This window comes from Taudactylus pleione, unplaced genomic scaffold (genome assembly GCF_031769625.1).
Source record: "Taudactylus pleione unplaced genomic scaffold, aTauple2 ptg000671l, whole genome shotgun sequence".
Classification (NCBI taxonomy): Eukaryota; Metazoa; Chordata; class Amphibia; order Anura; family Myobatrachidae; genus Taudactylus; species Taudactylus pleione.
Window position 1 is genome coordinate 3,757,022 of NW_028285073.1, and position 20,119 is coordinate 3,777,140.

Genomic DNA, 20,119 nt, shown 5'->3' on the forward strand with positions numbered 1-20,119 from the left:
TGGCTGACTGTACAGGGAGCTGCTGCTGCGCAGCTCCTCCCAGGAAGTTCTGATGGGGCATTGCAAGAGGGCCAGGCTGAGCTGCACTGCCGCCGGGTGACTGTATTCCCAGCGCTTTCTCCTGGACCTTCAGCCACAGGTGAAGTTATGGGAGGGTGCCCAGTGGGGGAGGGGCTGCCGGCAGGGGGTTACTGCCAGTGGGGGTGTACATTAACAACTGATACTGTACTTGTTTGCCTGCGCTTATGTTTTTGTGTGAAAGAGGTGTGTGTATGTCAGTGTGTCTGTGTTGGTGCGTGTGTCTGTGTGTAGTGTTTGTGAGTGTCTGTCCAGGTGTCTGTGTTAGAGTGTCGTGTCAGTGTGTGTGTAATGCCGAACTGACTGTCCATCATCCAAGTGTGTGTGTGTGTGTATATATATATATATATATATATATATATTTATTAAATATTTATTATGGCTAGATTCTTTTTTGGTATGGAAACCCCCCTTTCAAATTCCTGCGTGTGCCACTGGTGTCAGCGTGGGTGTGTCTGTCAGCGTGGGTGCATCTGTTAGCGTGTGTATATGTGTCATCATGGGTGCGTGTGTGTCAGCGTGGGTGAGTCTGTGTCAGCGTCGGTGCGTCTGTCAGCGTGTGCGTCTGTGTCAGCGTGTGTGTGTATGTGTGTCAGCGTGGGTGTATATGTGTCAACGTGTGTGTATGTGTGTCAGCGTGTGCGCATATATGTCAGCGTAGGTGCATCTGTGTCAGCGTGCGCATATATGTCAGCGTAGGTGCATCTGTGTCAGCGTGGGTGCGTATATGTCAGCGTGGGTGCATCTGTGTCAGCGTAGGTGCATCTGTGTCAGCCTGTGTGCGTATATCTCAGCGTGGGTGCATCTGTGTCAGTGTGGGTGCGTCTGTCAGCATGTGTATGTGTCACCGTGTGTATATGTGTCAGCGTGTGTGTGTATATGTGTCAGCGTGGGTGAGTCTGTCAGCGTGTGTGTGTGTCAGCGTGGGTGAGTCTGTCAGCGCGTGTGTGTGTGTCAGCGTGGGTGAGTCTGTCAGCGTGTGTGTCTATGTCAGCGTGGGTGCGTCTGTGTCAGCGTGTGTATGTGTCAACGTGTGTGTCTGTGTCACCGTGTGTATATGTGTCAACGTGTGTGTCTGTGTCACCGTGTGTATATGTGTCAGCGTGTGTGTCTGTGTCAGCGTGTATGTGTCAGCATGTGTGTATTTGTGTCAGCGTGTGTGTGTGTATGTGTCAGCGTGGGTGCGTCTGTCAGCGTGTGTGTCTGTGTCAGAGTGCGTATGTCAGCGTGTGTGTATATGTGTCAGCGTGTGTGTGTATGTGTGTCAGCGTGGGTGCGTCTGTTAGCGTGTGTGTACATTTGTCAGCGTGGGTGTGTATGTGTCAGCGTGTGTGTGTCAGCGTGGGTGTAAGTGTGTCAGCGCGTGTCTGTCAGCGCATGTGTATGTGTGTCAGCGTGTGTATGTCAACGTGTGCGTGTCTGTCAGCGTGTGCGTATACGTGTCAGCGTGTGCGTATGTCAGCATAGGTGCATCTGTGTCAGCGTGTGCGTATGCCAGCGTAGGTTCATCTGTGTCAGCGTGGGTGTGTATATGTCAGCGCGTGTGCGTATATGTCAGCGTGGGTGCGTCTGTGTCAGCGTCTGTGCGTATATGTCAGCGTAGGTGCATCTGTGTCAGCGTGTGTGCATATATGTCAGCATAGGTGCATCTGTGTCAGCGTGTGTGCGTGTATATCAGCATAGGTGCATCTGTGTCAGCGTAGGTACGTATGTGTCAGTGTGGGTGCATCTGTGTCAGCGTGTGTGCGTATATGTCAGCGTGGGTGCATCTGTGTCAGCGTGGGTGCGTATGTCAGTGTGGGTGCATCTGTGGCAGGGTGTGTGTGTATATGTCAGCGTGGGTGCATCTGTGTCAGCAAGTGTGTGTATATGTCAGCGTGGGTGCACCTGTGTCAGCGTGTGTGCGTATAGGTCAGCGTAGGTGCATCTGTGTCAGTGTGTACGTATAGGTCAGCGTAGGTACATCTGTGTCAGTGTGCGTATATGTCAGCGTGGATGCATCTGTGTCAGCGTGTGTACGTATGTGTCAGCGTGTGCGTATATGTCAGCGTATGCGTATGTGTCAGTGTAGGTGCATCTGTTTCAGTGTGTGTGCGTATGTCAGCGTGTGTATATGTGTCAGCATGTGTGTGTATATGTCAGCATGTGTGTATATGTGTCAGCGTGAGTACGTATATGTCAGCGTGGAAGCATCTGTGTCAGTGTGTGTGCATATATGTCAGCGTGGGTGCATCTGTGTCAGTGTGTGTGCGTATATGTCAGCGTGTGTACGTATGTGTCAGCGTGTGCGTATATGTCAGCGTGTGTGCATCTGTGTCAGCGTGGGTGCGTCTGTGTCATCGTGTGCATATGTGTCAGTGTAGGTGCATCTGTCAGTGTGTGTGCGTATGTCAGCGTGTGTATATGTGTCAGCATGTGTGCGTATATGTCAGCATGTGTGTATATGTGTCAGCGTGAGTACGTATATGTAAGCGTAGGTGCATCTGTGTCAGTGTGTGCGTATATGTCAGCGTGTGTGCATCTGTGTCAGTGTGGGTGCATATGTCAGCGTAGGTGCATCTGTGCAAGCGTGTGTACGTATATGTCAGCGTGGAAGCATCTGTGTCAGTGTGTGTGCATATATGTCAGCGTGGGTGCATCTGTGTCAGTGTGTGTGCGTATATGTCAGCGTGTGTATGTATGTGTTAGTGTGGGTGCATCTGTGTCAGCGTGTGCGTATATGTCAGCGTGGGTGCATCTGTGTCAGTGTGGGTGCGTATGTTAGTGTGTACGTATATTTCAGCGTGGGTGCATCTGTGGCAGCGTGTGTGTGTATATGTCAGCGTGGGTGCATCTGTGGCAGCGTTTGTGTCTATATGTCAGCGTGTGTGCGTATCTGTGTCAGCATGTGTATCTGTGTGCATGTCTGTGTCCGTCAAATACTCATGGTAGTGTATAGATCCCCCACAGTATCTGTACCTGGGAGTGACAGTGGAAGTACCGTACCATGCCTATACGGTCCACAAAAAGAAGAAATTTGTTCGCTCGCCACAGGTTTTTTTCCCCCCTTTATTGTCAACATTATATTCTTCCACAGTAACCCAGGTGTCTAGCAATGTATATCTTTCTTTCTTGTTTTGTGTTCAGAAGGGTACTCGCCAGGGGTGTCCCCCATCTCCCCTCCTATTTCCTGTGGCACTGGAGCCTCTGGCGAACGATCTGAGAGTCTCCACTGACTTCAAAGTTTATTCTATGGGATCCACTGAACTTAAATTGTAATATTTGCAGACAACATGCTCCTATTTGTCTCTGACCCAATATCTTCCGTCCCGGCTATAATTAAGTTACTAACTTTTTTTTATTTCATTTTCAGGGTACAAAATCAATCTCCATAAATCTGAGCTGATGCCCATCACGAATACTTATCCTACTGATTTACAACAACTGATTTAAAGTCATTTCTTCTACTGAATTTAAATATCTTGGTATTAACATCCCAGAGCCTCTATCATCATTATACCGCCTAAATTACACCCCTATTATATCACAATTACACAAAATTTTGGATGCCTGGAAAATGTTACCCCTTTCCCTTTTTGGTAGAATAGCCCTAATTAAAAGTGTAGCTTTCCCCAAGCTATCTTACCCGATACAAATGCTACCTATTTGTTTAGGTTTATCAGATGTGAAGGCTGTTACCAAATTGTTTACTTCTTTTTATGGAAAGGAGGTCATCCTCGTATTGCAGTGGCTAAATTACAGTTACCCAGATCGAAAGGAGCCATAGGACTGCCTGATATTCTTACGTTCATGAGAGCTGTACATTTCAGGTATATCAGTGACTGGTTACTATATACTTATATGCACCCAAGAACTGAGGCCCTGATTCAGAGCCGGACGCTCTGACAGAGTGCTCGCTATGAATCAGGGCGTCTTTTTTTTTTTGATGGCGTAGCCTCCTGGCCGCTCGCATTGCTGTGGGTTGCCACCCACAGCTAATGCGAGCGGCCAGGATGATGGTCGCGATGGTCAAGACCATCGGGTTTGCGACGAGACCCTTGTGGTAGGGTCTCGTGGCCGCAAGCCCCAGAGAGCTTTCGGCTCAAACAGAGCAGAAAGCTCTCCCACTGACATCACTTGTGATGTCAGTGGGGCCGCCCCCAGACGGTAGGCGTTCTCATGGGAACGCCTCCGGCTGGGTAGCCACCCCCCGGCCCGCCCACCAAAGGGGGCGTGCTGTCACTCAACATCGACAGCACGTCCCCTTTGGTGCAAGACCCGGAGCGAAGGATTGCCCGTCGCTATCCAGGTCTCGCGCATGCGCACGACGGAGCCAGCTCCGTCATGAGCATGCGCTCTGGGCCACCGTCGACCCGGTTGCGATCGCTCAGCGCTTGCAACTGGGACTGAATCAGGCCCTGAGTCAGCTATGTTTGTGCCGTATTCAGCGGCCGCATTACTCCATTCTCCTAGGCACCTCATTCTTGATTATATTTTCAATAATGTATTATTTCATGACACTTATGCAGCGTGGCGTACTATATGCTTGAAACTCAATAGGCCATATACTAGTTCTAAATATGTTCCGTTTGTAGGTAACCCGATGTTTACTCCAGGATTAAATAATTCCTTGTTCCTTCAATGGAAAGATAAAGGAATTGCCTTGGTAAAGGATGTTCTTGATCCTGGTGGAGTTATCATACCTTTTAGCATCATACATGATATAAATGGTATACCCCACAAGCAATTTTACATGTATCTCCAAATAGTTACTTTGCTCGCTCTATTATGTCACAAATCCTCTCTCTAAATTCTCCAAATTTGCCTCACAATCTGTTGTCATTCATACTACTCCATACATACAAAACTAAATATCTTACACTAGATCTTGTTGGCAACTCATATGATAAAGCTTGGAAACAAACGGTGGTGTCGTGGGGTAGAGACATACCATCTATAACTTCAGCCGATAGCTTGCTTGCATATTACGACTCCACCCTGAGATTCTTGCGCTGCTCCTGGCTACAGGATGTCCATATCAAAACTATCAATAGAGTGTATATATCACAGGCTCGTAGAAGATTCATGGTGGTGGAGGAGTCGGGTAACTGTCTCAAATGTAGACGCCCAAACGCAACTTTTTTTCACAATCTATGGTTGTGCCCGAAAATACGTAAATTCTGGGGAAAGGTAGTAGTTTTTATTAATAATATTTTTCACCTACAACTTAGAAGTGATCCTTTGGCGCTTTTATGTTCCAATTTTAGTGATTGGAACCTTGGTGTGAATAAAATATCTATAATCCCTCTCCTAATGGTTATTGTAGTGATTGGAACCTTGGTGTGAATAAAAAAATCTATAATCCCTCTCCTAATGGTTATTGTAACCATCGCTAAAAAAAAGTTATACTATGTAGTTGGATCACCTCTACTCTCCCATTTTTGGGCTCAGTAAAATAGTTATTGCTAACTACCTTATATAATGACAGGCAGGCTGTTTTCCTGGCATTAGAGACTGGTGTAGTATCCGTTTATAATACATGGGGCACTTATATTGAGTCGCTCGACTCCTCCACACAGTCGAAAGCGTTAAAAGTGTTTGAGACCACAACCTGGTATTTATATAGAAATGTGACATGATAGATGACGCCTGTTTTGATGCTTAATGTATTTTGTCATTATGATTGGCAGGGGCTGAATAGGACCATGTTCGGAATTGCTTCACTTAGGAACATTCTTGTACATAGAGACAGCTCATTCTTAAATATTACATGATTGAATATCTTCCATCCCCCTTGTTGTTTTGTTCCCCCTCCCTAGGTTTTTCCCCTTTTCTTTATTTTATTTTATATTTTTTACGCTATTTCTATTGTATTTGTACTATAGTGCAGTTCATGGTATTGTGTATTTACATTTTTGAATATGTGGTCAAATATTTGACTTCGAAAGTTGGAATTATTATTATTCCAGTGAAGGAATTTGATGTATATTTCGAACATATACACAATATGTATGGTTCATTTATACCATTATTTTGAAATTTGTACATTTTGAAAAAATGTTTTATATATACTGCAGTATTGTATTTTTTTTTTTTTAAATAATAAACATTTTCAAAACAAAAAAAAAAAAAAAAGATTTTGCAATTTCAGATTCAAAATAGGTCTGACAGAGTCGTCTGGTTTCAGTGGGTCACAAAAAACATTTGGAGTAGAACCCCAGACCTCTCTGATGAGATGGAACCGGGATCAAAACCTCAGACTTCCCCAATTTGTGGATTGCCTGCAGAAGCACCTTCTGTTTCTGTTGGGAGACAAATCTTGTATCCCAGAGACATCAGATTTAGAATCCAAATCGAAGAACTGGGGTGAATCAGAGCATCTTGGAAACTCAAAATGCGCGTCCCCAAGGTAGGACCGAAGCCAATCATGCAGTTGGTTTGTCTGCAGGTTCAGGTTTCTGATGGCGGGCAGGTTGGCATCCTCTACGAGCCACTGAGGGGGCTCCACGTGCACATCCTGGAAAGGCCTCCGGGCTCGAAAGGAGTGAAAAGGACCAGCCTGGGTGCGACAAGGGACAGGTGCAGTAGAAGGTAAGAAGGGAGACTGACCGCCTGTAGCCTGGGAAATCCATTTTTCTAATTCCGGCCCAAAAAGGATATCCCATGTAACTGGAAGGCCCTCATTCGGATTCTGCATCCGCCAAACAGGACCTGAGCCAAAAAGCTCTGTGAGTCGCAATAGCCGAAGCTGAAATCTTGGGGCCAACATGGCTGATGTCTCAGGAAGCTGCTCCTAAGTAAACGGCAGGCTCATGAATGTATCCCAAAGCTATGAATTTAAAATATAAAGTTAAAATAAAATATACAAAGTGTGGGCTGAGCTCAGCCCCAAGTGACCGGTTCCCTCAGGGACAAATCTAAAAACTGGGGCTTCTGGGGGATGAGTCACTCACACTTATAAATTGAAAGTGCCAGCTCCACTCATCCACCTGTCTATACAGTGTCTTGATCTCCAGTGTCCCCTGGTGGATGAAGGAGAGAGAGGGAGAGAGACTCTAGGTTATAAAAAAAAATCACACCAACTGCTTGAGGTGTATAGGAATGTTATACATAACATTTATATGTCAAGTCGTTCCTTTTACAGAGAAATACACAGCAGGCAGGACGAGGTCCCCCAGGCAGTTTATAGCTTCTGTCTGCGTGGATTTGTGGCTGAGTAAACACAACCTATAACAGCCCAGGGAACGACATCAGACGGCATTAGCTGGGGTGAATCTTCTACTCACTCATATACAAATAATATCTTTTTTATTATCACTGACAAGCTGCTCAAACAATGTAATATTCTGTATGAGAAAAGGCAGCTGATATGTACCAGGACAGCGTAATATCCACTGGGAGAAGACAAACAAGACTAAAATGTGAACACATATACAAGTAACAAATTATGATATCAGCATTTCTGTTACCAGAGAGTACAGGGATATTACACTTATATAACCCTAGGTGTAATTATATTTATAGATTATAGATAAGTAGACACACACACACATATATATATATATATATATATATATATATACATACACACACACACACTCATTTATATACCATCCTACTGTGTGTCTAGTTGAAGGGAGGACCCGCCCCCTTGAACCCCTCACAGCGCTGACTGGTAGACTTCCAGCCAATAGGCATGATTCAGAGATGGACGCAAGTGCCATTGCTGCTGCATTCTCTCATGGATCGCAATGGCTAAAATATACTTAGAGCTTAGAGACGCCCACTGAAAGCATCTCACATCCGCCACTCATGCACAAAACCGGAAACATCAAAACACAGATCAGGCGGCCATCAGCCTTCTGAGAAAGTCTAAGCTGTTGCAGACACAGCGGGTCTCCAGACACGGAGCGGGCTGTCCTGCTGCAGGCAAGAATGCAGTGGCTATTTACGGGCACCCAGAAAACAGTTTTTAAACTGTCCAACACACCCTGCATTACCTCCCCCAAACACTGACTACCTGTCACTCACTGTGTGAGCATAATCAATATTAAATTGTTGCGCATGCGCAGCTTGCATACATGCACATTGGCTAACAATCGCTCAATCTGCGTAAATATCAGCATCCACGTCTGAATCAGGCCCACTGATCCCTCCTGTCAGCACCTTCACTCATGGATCCCACTGAGGGGGAAGAGGAGAGATAGGAAGATGGGATCAGAGATGAGAGAAGTGGAGGTAAGGTGAGAGGAGTCAGTGGCATGGGGTAAGGGACAGATATGAGATACAGGTAGATGAAGGGTTAAGGGGAACAGAAATGAGACTGGGGGATAAAACCCCACAATGCTTGGCACAAAACCTAGCAATCCGGTGTATGACAGGTCCAAAATGTTAGTATCTATTAAATAATCCCCTTAAGCATGTGTCTAGCTTTAGGGAGACCCCCTCCCCATCCTTACCGACTTCAGACACACTTCTGCTTTCTCTCCTGTGGTGTGACAGAACTGTTCCCTCCTGTCACCGCTTGCAGCCAGCTTAATTCCCCCTCTCCTCACCCGCAGGCCGCTGAATGCCAGAGGGGGGATGGGGACAGAGATGAGAAAGACTAACATTATGGAGGTGAGAGAGAGAATAATGAGGGGAAAGAGATGAGGGGGGGGGGGGTGTAAATGACAGATGAGTTATAGGGGAGAGGAGGGGGGTAGAGATTTGAAAGAGACAGGAGGATGATGCGGACAGAGATGAGACGGAGGTGAAGGGGACATAAATGAGAGATAGGGAGATTGGTAAGGTGGGGAGTAACGAGAGACAGGCAGGGGGCAGAAATAAAATTAGCTGGACAACAGAAATGAGAGAGGGAAAAACAGAACCTGCAATGCCGGGCTCAATAACTAGAATCCCAGTGTAAGAGTTGAAGGAAGGACCCGTCCCCTCCCTCCTATCACAGGCTCACTGGCTGACCTGACACAACAGCCTCTCATCTCCCCAAGTTACCTGGGACACACTAACAGAGTAGACACCAATCGACCCACCGCCAACGGTCCTGCAAAGGCTGAGCATAGATACCCTTAAGCTAATGGACCTGGACGTGACGTTGAGTTAAGGCGGAAGGGCGGTTCCATGCCCTGAAAGTGCTGTTATTTTGTCTCAAATGTAGTATTCAGCCATCAACAGTAGAAGCTCGCTCCGCTTCAGGCATGGTGGCTTGCTTCTCTACATTTGCAACAGGTATAACATTATGGAAGTTGGTAAAACACATCATCCAAGGCAAAACCTCTCAGATGAAATAAATAAATGTAGAAGAAGCAAAGTGAATTTTGCTATTACTGCAGAAAAGAAAATTAATGATAAATAATACCTCATCTTACAAATTCCAGAATTAATCCATTTTGAAACACACACACACACACTTAATAACTATCGTGACTCAAGCATGGATCTCCCGAGAACCTGGATTGTAATGGCGGAGTTTGGGAAACTCTGGACAATGGAAAGGTGAAAGTAAATTATGGTGAACTACAGGCCCCATGATGCTCTGCCAGGCTGCTATATACAATACAAGTATTTTGGCTTTTATTGAGTTTCGAAGGGGGCTGTTACAGCAAATGTAAAGCTTCTCTCTGGCAGCATATTTTTAGCTTCTCTTCCAGCAACAAACTCTGCGGGAGTCGGTTCCCTCCCGGGCTGCAATATCCCCATTCCCGCCAATTCTCCACACGTTTCTGATGCAGACTTTGAACTGGGAATATCACTTTGTTCTGAAATGAAAGCTTTGTTTAAAACACCTCTAACATTTAATACTGGTTTTATAAAAGTGTTATAAAGATTATTACCTTCCTATCACAGATCTTCCCCTATACAGATTGTCCTAAATCGATTAAAGCACTTGTGTAGGCAGCATTCTAGATCTCATAGCTGCCATTCCATAAAACTGCTTATTGTTGTGGTAAAATGGAGACATAAAAATGTGGCTCCAACAAGACAAAAATATTTTAGAAAGGTTATCAGGCAGTGTCTCATCTGCACATTTATAAAGTGTAAAACAGTTGAGGGTGCACCTACATTTCCAACAGCGCTTGGGTTTAAGGAGCAAGGTGGCGGTATTTCAGAGGTGTGCACTGACTGACCTGAGGATTTGGGTGGATTGGAGGTGTCTCTCAGGGTAGAACACCAGTGTGATTAGTTTTGTGAAACGGTGCAAGAGATTTAACGGTTTGTGTGATTTTGGGTCATGAATAGGCATTTCTGTGCCACCAAAGGACTCTATTTTTGCGCTAGCTCTGATCTTGTCTCGTCTTATATTTTTAAAAAGGTACAAGCCTTCATTTGTAGGCAAACTTTGCCTGATGTTTCAAGCAAACCAAAGTAACACATCCAATAACGAGAGACATGCCATTAACTAGGCTACACAAAGTCAAGAAGTTAGGCTGAAAATAAAACTGATAAGAGAGAGGTTTCTAAAGTGGTAGGAGGTTTGGACAAAAAGTAGTTGCAATGATTACGCTTACACAATTAATATAGAGTTTATCACAAAAGTATTGAGTAGTAAACCAAATGAGGGTGGAAATCATTGGCAAGATATTACTAACATGGATATATCAGGCAGTAAATTGTATAAACTAAAAGTGTGGCCACTTAAAAAGGCTGAGGGGCTTATGTAATAAGCTTGCGACTTCCAGCCGCTGTGTTCGAGTCCTCCTGTTTCTTGAAAGTGGCAATCATTTCAAATGCAAATACAAGCTGGTTTTGCCTTTAAAATGATTGCTGCTTTGAAAATACGGGGAGAGCACACTGCGGGGAGAGCTTGGGGGAGCCCAACATCTCCATGAGTGCTGGGCAAGCCCACTACAGTGATGAAAAGGGACACGCCTTTTCTTCTGTGTGGCTACGCCCCCTTTTTCAGGCGCGCTAAAGTGCCGTGTTCCGACAGGCGCCCTTGCCTGCTCTAGCGTGAACACTATAGATGTCATCCTTAACTCTAAACTTTGTTCTCCACATTCAATCCGTTTCCAAATCATGTTACATATACATCTAAAAAACAAATCCAGAATGCGTCCATATCTTACATAAGACACTGCAAAAACTCTAATTCATACACTATTTATCTCCCGCATTGATTACTGCAATAGTCTCCTTACTGGTCTCCCCCAAAACAGGTTGTCACCACTACAATCCTTTTTAAATGCAGCGGAGGCCGATCTTCCTAGTTAAACGTTAATCGTCTGCTTCACTGCTTTGTCAGTCCCTCCATTGGTTTACTACTGTATTCAATATAAAATACTTACTTACACATAAGGCTTTTAACCAAACTACTGTACACCAACATGCATCTCTTCACTTATCTCAAAATAAATCTCATGCACACGCATCACCTGCTCCAATTCATGGTTACAGGACTTTGTTCGGGCTGCACCCACTCTGTGAAATGCCTTCCCACGCACAAAAGGACTGTCCTCTAGTCTCCAAACCGTCAAGCGCTTCCTGAAAACTCATCTCTTGAGCTTTCCATAAGCTTTCCAATCTAATTACATCCCCTAACAAAACTGTACATATTTTTTCTTTCTTTCTTCACTTTCACATCCTCCTGACCCTTGACCAATACTCCTGTGTAACTGGGTCATTATGCAATAGGTAGCACCTATACTTGTGTATCAAAGCTTAATACCGTATAAGTTGTAAACTTGTGAGCAGGCCCCTCTTACCTCTACAGTAAGCCTGTTATTACCCAGTCTTGTGTTATTACGGTTTGTTCCCAATTGTAAAGTGCTACTGTATATAAGTAACTGTTAATAATAAAATAATAAAGTGCCGGTTACCGATTTCGGGAATTCCATCTATTTATTTTCTTAAAGATCATAAGGGACTGTTGTGAACTTTTGCTTTTAAATTAGTATATACTGTAGATCCAAGGTTTTCAACAAAGCCCATTATTTCTTAATGAAAAGCAATATTCCACAGTGGACATTTATTTTGTTTATAGCAGGAAATATGGGAGTCTTTGTTGTCTTCTGGAGTTACAAAAACCTGATCATGCAGTCTGGATGTAGGGAGGGAGTAGGATCAGTTGCTCATTAGGCCAACACATGTTTGGACTGCCCTTTCAAAGTGTCTGAATAATAAACTGCAATGGTTGGTCTCTCTCTCACTCACTTGGGAATTAGGAGAGAGAAACTTGCCAGGAAGCTTGCTGGGTAAAACAAACTGCTTTGTCTACCCTTTCTCCTCACATATACTTCCAATTATATGGTTTATTGCTCAATGGTCCCTTCTATCAATGAATTTAACATCTTGCTAACCTGCCCTCACTCTGTTTAAAGGGTATCAACAAAAAATAAAAAGTTATTGGTGTATAGAAAGGTAAAATGGGAAGATTTTATTTTCATGGGAACATTTGTACTTTTACTTTTGTTCATTTCTGTTGTAAAATCACCCGATCTTACGTGCAGAGTAACAGGATGACACACTCATACAGGAGCTTGGGTTGTATGCCAGAGGAAAAATGTTGCTAAGATTGGCAATTTGGCCCCTGGTGTTTGAAAAGCAATTTGAATAGAATGCACTGACTTTTAGAGTCACTCTAAATTGTTGAGTTAGAAGAAATGTTTACAGGCAAAAAAGTACCGGTTGAGCAGTGATTTAAAGGCTTCAGATATAGGCAAGTCAATGGAGAATCACCAAAGGTTTATTGGGCATGAATGCAATATCCTCAATATGTGGCTTGCTTTGAATTAATGACACATCTGGCATAAAATTACATCACTTTGATGTCCTCAAATGCACATATTACCGGCTCATGCGTGAATGAAGTTTTACGGTTACTGCCTAGCACAGTAACAGCTTGAGAAGTATCAATAAACCAGAGGACACTAATGACACATTATATGTGAAAGGGAATTATTTAGCAATTTTATAATATTCTGAAACAACCAACACCCTTGCAAAATGTTCTGATTTTCCTAACTTTAATTTAAGTTAATGAATCCTTGTTTGAATAGGAGTCTGCAATCGCCAGACATTCGGCCACTAAAAAATTCAAAATTAAATCAACGCACTAAAAGGACCACTATACTATACGTACAATGGAAGTTGTTTTCTACAAAAGTGAGAGATCTATATGAAATGCTTGAGGATAATAGTTCACTAAACAAAATCATTATGCTGGGTAACAAATTACTTATTTGACTAAAATACTTTAAAGAGGACTTCTTAATATCTGTCACTCCTTAGCAATATCTGTAACCATGGAAAAAAAATCTGTGAACTGCAAAGACCATGCACGCTACAAATGTTGGTAAGGAATGCAAGATTTTCACCATATTTTGTAGCAACAAACTGTTTCAAGTACCAGGGGTAATTCCAGCAATTTATGGGAACCAATATAATTTCTATTAGGTACAAACATTATCAACATCCATATAGATACAGTATAGCCACATATTTAAAGGCATGTATATATATATATATATATATATATATATATTTATATACATATATACACACACACGTTTAAAGGCACTGCTTCAATTCGGGGCAAAATAAGCGCAGCATGTTTATCAAAGAATGCAGATGGATTTTGGTGGAGAGCTGTATTAGTTAATAAAATGCACTTATATTCAACATGAGTATCGTTTAACTCTATTATGAATACAGATGATAGATGAATATACTGTATATTACTTAGTGATATTAACTAAGGGGGGGACTTTACTGTCCAAGTGATTTGTAAAACATCCTATACATCAAGATATAAGGCGTCCTACTATATATGCAGATTATAAAATATGGAAGGAACTGCTTATGTTAACATACAGTATGCAGATTAGATGAACAGATGAGTGGTAAATATACCCTTGTAGACATCTCTAGTGCAAAGTATGGTAGCGGAAAGTGCTCATGTTCATAGCACATTCTATGTACCTCATTCTGATAATTCACTGTACTTGTGATTTGCATAACATAGCTCTAATTGTTATTAAAAGGTCCGCTCCTATATGCCAGCTAAGTTATATTTTTATATATAAACTAAAGGAGATGCTAAAACAATAAAAAAAAGGCAATTGCCAAGAAAACACAACGAATTAAATATGTAAATCACTTCAATCAGGCTTTTTGGGTTGAACTGGCCCAAAGCTTCACTATCCCCAAACCCATTCTCTATGCAAGTGCCCCCAGTGCATCTCCGTATTTTCTTGCTTTACTCACAGATACTGAACATTGGAATCTCCTATGCACATTGTGGTACAGACAAAATCATCACTTCAGTAGCTGTGAGTTGGGTCCAGTACTTTGGGGTAATCCTGAGCAAATGGATAAGGTTTTTTTTTTAAACATTTTGTTTAGCACTCGCTTTAGTTTAAAATAAACTAGCTACACTGTCTCAAAAGCTCTCTCAATGTACAATTTGTGTTTCAATAACATCTACTCAAACTGTGCACTTCGATTATTGTACAAAATCCTAGACAATATCCCACCATCAGATCTTCCTGTAAAACTTTAGGGAGATCAAGATACAATGTAAACATTTGACAACGTTGGTCCTTTGTCTTCCAATACTCGGTGCCTCAGTGCCCATGTGGCCACGGTTACATCATGTCCAGCTGGAAGGGAAATGTACTGTCAGAGGAGTCACATTATGGAAGATCACAAAGATATAGGAATATACTTCATGTGTTCTTACCAGATCGTCCACATCCCCCTCCTCTTGCAACATGTTCGTGTCTTCTGCTTTCTTCTCATTTAGGGCCAAGAACTGCAAGAAAAAGTTTGAGCTGATTGGAGTACGCTTTGTGTCACCTAGGCAGGGAAATAAGGAATATGAGCAGATGAAGGGTTAAACTGACCAGGAAACATCAGGACTGTCTGCAGACCTTTCCCTGTACATTTATTTCCCATACTGACCTTTTCTAATAAGTTCAGTTTCTAGTGGGTGTCACTGATGGAGATGTAGACAGCTGTCAGATACAGGGGAACATACTGAACCTGATATCTGTATATTTGTATATTCTACTGACTATCTGATATCTGACTCCTTTAGAATGTAAGCTCTCACGAGGAGGGACCTCTTCCCTCATGTGCTTCTCCTTACACTTTCTTCTACTCCTTACCTAACACGTCTCTGCCAACTCCCTGCTGCTTATTGTGAGTGTTTTAATCACTATTGCAGCAATGTATATAATGTCCTTCACTGTACTGTAAGTTACTTGTTTGTTTTTTGGGTTTTTTTTTGTTCACTTATTAATTTTATGTACTATGTAAGGCGCTGCGGAACACTTGTGGCGCCATATAAATAAAGAATAATAATAATAATAAATTCTATAAATGGAGGTGCTACAGACCTATGCTGTCTGATCATGCCTGTGAATGATGAGAAAATCCACCTCCTCAATCAAATCATCATTGACCAAAAAACCTCCTTCATTAATTAGTAGCTGCTCGTACCTGCTTGGCCTCGTCTGGAGTTACTGAGCTATCTTTCGACTCCTTGGATGTTATTAGGGAAATTTCATCTGGAAAACAAACAGAAAATGAGAGGCGCCAACTCGAGATAGCCTTGGACAGAGGGGCCGCATGTCAGTAAGAGACAGAAAAAATATACATTGGGGACAGTAGTAAGAACTGAAGAAAATGCTGCCGTTGCCAAGCTGGTAGAAAGACAGAGTCCAATATGAAAACAGAGTTTAACGCACAAGGGGACTGTTGTGGTGAAATGCTTGCAAAGGAGATAGTGGGGAGTAAAAGGGAAAATTATGTAGTTTTAATTATCTACTTATGAGGTTTTTGCCAGAGCCTCACCTTGAAGTCCAGCGAGAGTGAAACATACAGTCAAATGTCAAGTCTTTTTCTTCGACTCCATAGGGGACACGGGGACAAAGCTGGGTATAGCCTGGAGAGGAGAGTCTGGGCACCAAATGGTTAAATACAAAAACCCACAAAGCCCAGGCTCCTCTACTCTATACCCTGCTCCCAGGCAGGGGACCTTCTTTTTTTAGATAGCAAGCCCAAAGCAGGAGCGAGGAAGAGGAGAAGAGAAGGAAGGCCGGCATACATACAGAACCATCCATACCATGGAGAGTACAGCCGGACCGGTCACCAAGGAAACACCGCCAGCAGACAGGTGCATCAGGGTGGGCGCCCTGTGCCCCCTATGGAGTTGAAGAAAATGACTTAACAGGTAAGACATAAGTCTCATTTTCTTCTTCCTCCACTAGGGGGCACAGGGACATCGCTGGGATGTCCCAAAGCAGTGCTCTATGGGCGTGGATGCTCCAAAGCTACAGTGAACACAGAACTCCCGAAGGTGGCGTCCGAGGACGCAACAGTGTCAAATGCATAAAACCTGATGAAGGTATGAACAGACGACCATGTGGCAGCCCTACAGAGCCATTCAACAGATGCCCCACAGCGCGCTGCCCAAGAAGACCCAACTGACTGCGTGGAATGTGCAGTCACCATGGCAGGGGCAGGACGGTTCGCCAGGGAGTAAGTATGGCGAAAGGAGAGGCAAAGCTACCTGGCCAATGTTTGCTTAGAGGCCAGCCAGCCCCGCTTAAGAACATCATACAACACAAAGAGAGAGTCTGACTTACTAATCTCCTTGGTCCGTCTGACACAAATCCGGAGAGCCCTTACCACATTCAGTGAATCTACCAGTGGAGAGAATCTGTAGGCTGGAATGCCGGAACAATAAACTCCTGATTAATGTGGAAACGGGATACCACTTTAGGAAGGAAGCCCAGGCGCGTCTGTAGCACAGCCTTGTCAGGATGGAAAATCAAAAATGGGGAGCGACAAGAAAGAGCGCTCAAATCAGACACCCGCCGGTAAGATACGATGGCCAGTAGAAAAACAGTCCTCCACGTGATCCAGCGCAAATCCACTGACTGTAATGGCTCAAAGGGAGCAAGCCTGCAAAGCTCGGAGAACCAAAGAAAGGTCCCAAGGAGCCACAGGAGACACAAATGGTGGCTGAATATGGAGAACTCCTTGAAAAAAGGTACGCACTTCCGGCAGTACAGCAATCTGCCTTTGGAAGAGGACCGACAAAGCAGATACCTTCAAGGACGAGAGCTGTAGGCCCACGTCCAGACCAGTCTGTAGAAAAGAAAGGATCCGGGAAAGACTAAAAGACCTGGGACCTCTGGTCGAACACCAGGCAAAGTAAGTACGCCAAATTCTGTGATAAACAAGCGCTAAAGAAGGCTTTCTAGCCTGTAGCATGGCCCGAACCACTCTTCGAGAGAATACCTTCGCTCTTAGGATGATGTATCAAGAGCCATCCCGTCAAACCGAGTCTGGCCAGGTCCGGATGGAAACATGGTCCCTGAGACAGCAGATCCGGGTGCAGCGGAAGCCGAAGAGGGGCGTCTATGGAGCGGCCCAGTAGATCTGTATACCACGTGTCTAGGGAAATCCGGAGCCACTAGAATCAAAGTGCCTCCTTCCCACTTGAATTTGCAGAGGACCTGAGGAATCATGGAAAAACAAATCAGGGGGAAGGTCCAAGGAACAGTTAGCGCATCCACCAGGAGAGCGTTCGAATCCCTGGTGCTGGAGCAATATCGAGGAAGTTGATGGTTCTAGCGAGATGCCATCATGTTGATGTCTGGTAGGCCCCAGCAACGGGCCAATAGCTGGAAAACGTCCGGATGCAGCACCCACTCGCCTTCATCAATGTCCTGCCGACTTAGAAAGTCCGCTTCCCAATTTTGGACGCCAGGGATGAATACGGTGGACAGTGCAGGAAGATGATGCTCTGCCCAATGAAGAATTCAGCTGACTTCCTTTATGGCTCCCGGACTTCGAGTGCCTCTCTGGTGGTTTATGTAGGCCACCGCTGTGGCATTGTCCTACTGAACCTTCACCGGACGTCCCCGAAGGAGGTGTTGTGCCCGACACAGGGCTCTGTACACAGCACAAAGTTCCAGAATGTTGATAAGACAGCAGACTCTCGACATGTCCAACGTCCTTAAAATGTTAGGTGACAAGTGACCGCTCCCCACCCTCGAAGACTGGCATCGGTGGTGAGAAGGACCCAGTCCTGGATCCAAAATTGGCATCCCTTGTCCAGATGTGATCGCTGGAACCACCACAGCAGGGAGAGAAGTACCTCCTGAGGAAGAAGTACTGTCTGAGCCTTGAGGTTCAGGCGAGACTTGATCCATTGTTTCAGATTAAGACCCTGGACAGACCGGAAGTGGAACTGACTGTACTCTACCATATCAAACGTTGAGACCAACGACCCCAGAACTTGCATGCCCGAGTGTATGGACACTCGACGCTGACTGATTCCGTTTTTGTGTCTGTAAAGTCAAAATCTTTCCCGGAGGGACGAATACTCGCTGAGCTCTGGAATCCAACAGTGCTCCTAGGTGGAGCATCTCCTGGGACGGTGATAGCGTGGACTTCTTCCAATTGATTATCCAACCGTGAGATTGCAGAAGCTCTACCGTTAGATGGATGTGTTCTTTGAGAACTGTCGGAGATTACGTCAGTAGCAGCAAGTCGTCCAGGTCTGGTAAAATTTGGACACCCCGTCGGCGCAAATGTGCAGCCATCACCTTCGTGAACACACGAGGGGCTGTGGATAGACCAAAGGGCAACACTTGAAACTGGTAGTGACTGGTTTGGATAGCAAACATGAGAAATTGGTGGTAATTGGCTCGTATAGGGATATGCAAATATGCATCTTGTATATCCAACGATGCCATAAAATCCCCCCCGGTTCCATTGCTAGAATGATGGACTGAAGAGACTCCATGCAGAATCTGGGAATTCAAAGAAACTTGTTTATGTTTCAAGTTGAGGATGGGTCGAAAGGAGCAGTCCGGCTTCAGAACGAAAAATAGATTGGCGTAAAAACCTACCCTTCTCTGGGAAGGGGGAATCGGAATGATGACCCCTGAGGCCTCGTGAGCTTTTGCTTTTTCTGGCTGTGTAGGCAGGCCGGTGGAAAAGAATCGGGAAGGTGGACGCTGACGAAAGGTGAGAGTGTAGCCTTGAGACACGTCACCTCTGACCCAAGCATCTGTTGTGGTCTGTATCCACACCGCCGAAAAATGAAGAATCTTTGGGTTTGGAGCTTTTAGAAGCTGAAACCTGGTTTCTGGGAAAGGGCTGACCTCTGGCCTTGCCTTGAGGACAAAAGGAACGAGATGTAGAAGGTCTGATCTCGGGGTGGTAACCGATGGCAAGACAGCAGATCTAGAAGCTGCTAGCGTAGTCACTATCTTGTTCAATTCTGGACCAAACAAAATGTCACCAGAATAAGGGAGGGCTTCCAGGGCCTTCTTCGATTCTGTGTCCGCCTTCCAGGTGCGCAGCCAGAGTGCTCTTCTTGACGCAACCGCTGAAGCAGAAATATCAGAAGTTAAACCCCCGAATCTGTGGCTGCTCCGGAGAGAAAAGAAGCTTCCTCTCATGTGTGCAACCATAGAAACTAAATCACTTCGGTGAGCACCCGAGGCAAGACCTTTACTCCAGCGCTGAGGCAGGCATGCAGTAAAATGGCCGCCCAGCATCTAGGAAGGGGAGGGGAGAAGTGAGGATATACCTGGGGCTTACTGGCTGCAAGGGTGAAGCGCGCTCCAGGGGTGGGGGAGGGGTGAACAGGTAAGCGCTGCCTCCCCCTTCTGGCAAAACCCCCCGGGAATATTAAGCAGCCCCTGAACCACAGTATGCATCCCTGGTGGTCTAGTGGAGAGCGTGGTGAACCGGGAGCTCCACCAACCAGCACCGCCGGAGGTCTCTTGCTTCGGCAGAACTCGCGCCTCTCTACACGCAGGGAGTCGCTGCTTACCTTGTCCCCCGTGGAGCGACAGCTGCGGATCCGATGAAGAGGAGACCGCGGCCGAAGTCACTGGTCCAGTCGCCAATGCTGCGGCCACCGGCACTGGGGTGATGGGAGAAGCAGTGGGGGCATCTTATAGGATGCCTTCCACTGCACACTCAGTAAATAAACTAAGTAAAAATAAATTAAATAAAAGTGAAATAAAATTTTAGGTGACCACCTAAAGTAGCCCCCCCAAAACCTAGTGCCCAGCTCCTGCCTAGCACCAAACTCAAA

At 44.8% G+C, this 20,119-nt stretch overlaps 1 protein-coding gene across 7 annotated transcripts in view; it reads right to left on the reverse strand.

Annotated features, from left to right (window-relative positions):
- Positions 1 to 12,703: 12,703 nt before the first annotated feature.
- The window catches only part of XRCC5 (X-ray repair cross complementing 5), a 154,883-nt gene continuing 147,467 nt past the window's right edge, over positions 12,704 to 20,119 (reverse strand). For 6 of the 7 annotated variants that reach the window (XM_088455758.1, XM_088455761.1, XM_088455759.1 and 3 more), the window contains exons 19-21: positions 15,496 to 15,563; positions 14,735 to 14,806; positions 12,705 to 14,654 (exon numbers count right to left, since the gene is read on the reverse strand). In XM_088455758.1, the coding sequence (XP_088311884.1) occupies positions 14,640 to 14,654; positions 14,735 to 14,806; positions 15,496 to 15,563 (155 nt within the window). In that variant the 3' untranslated portion in view covers positions 12,705 to 14,639. Of the gene's footprint in view, positions 14,655 to 14,734; positions 14,851 to 15,495; positions 15,564 to 20,119 lie in introns of all 7 variants that reach the window. The other variant, XR_015872427.1, reaches the window with a different exon arrangement.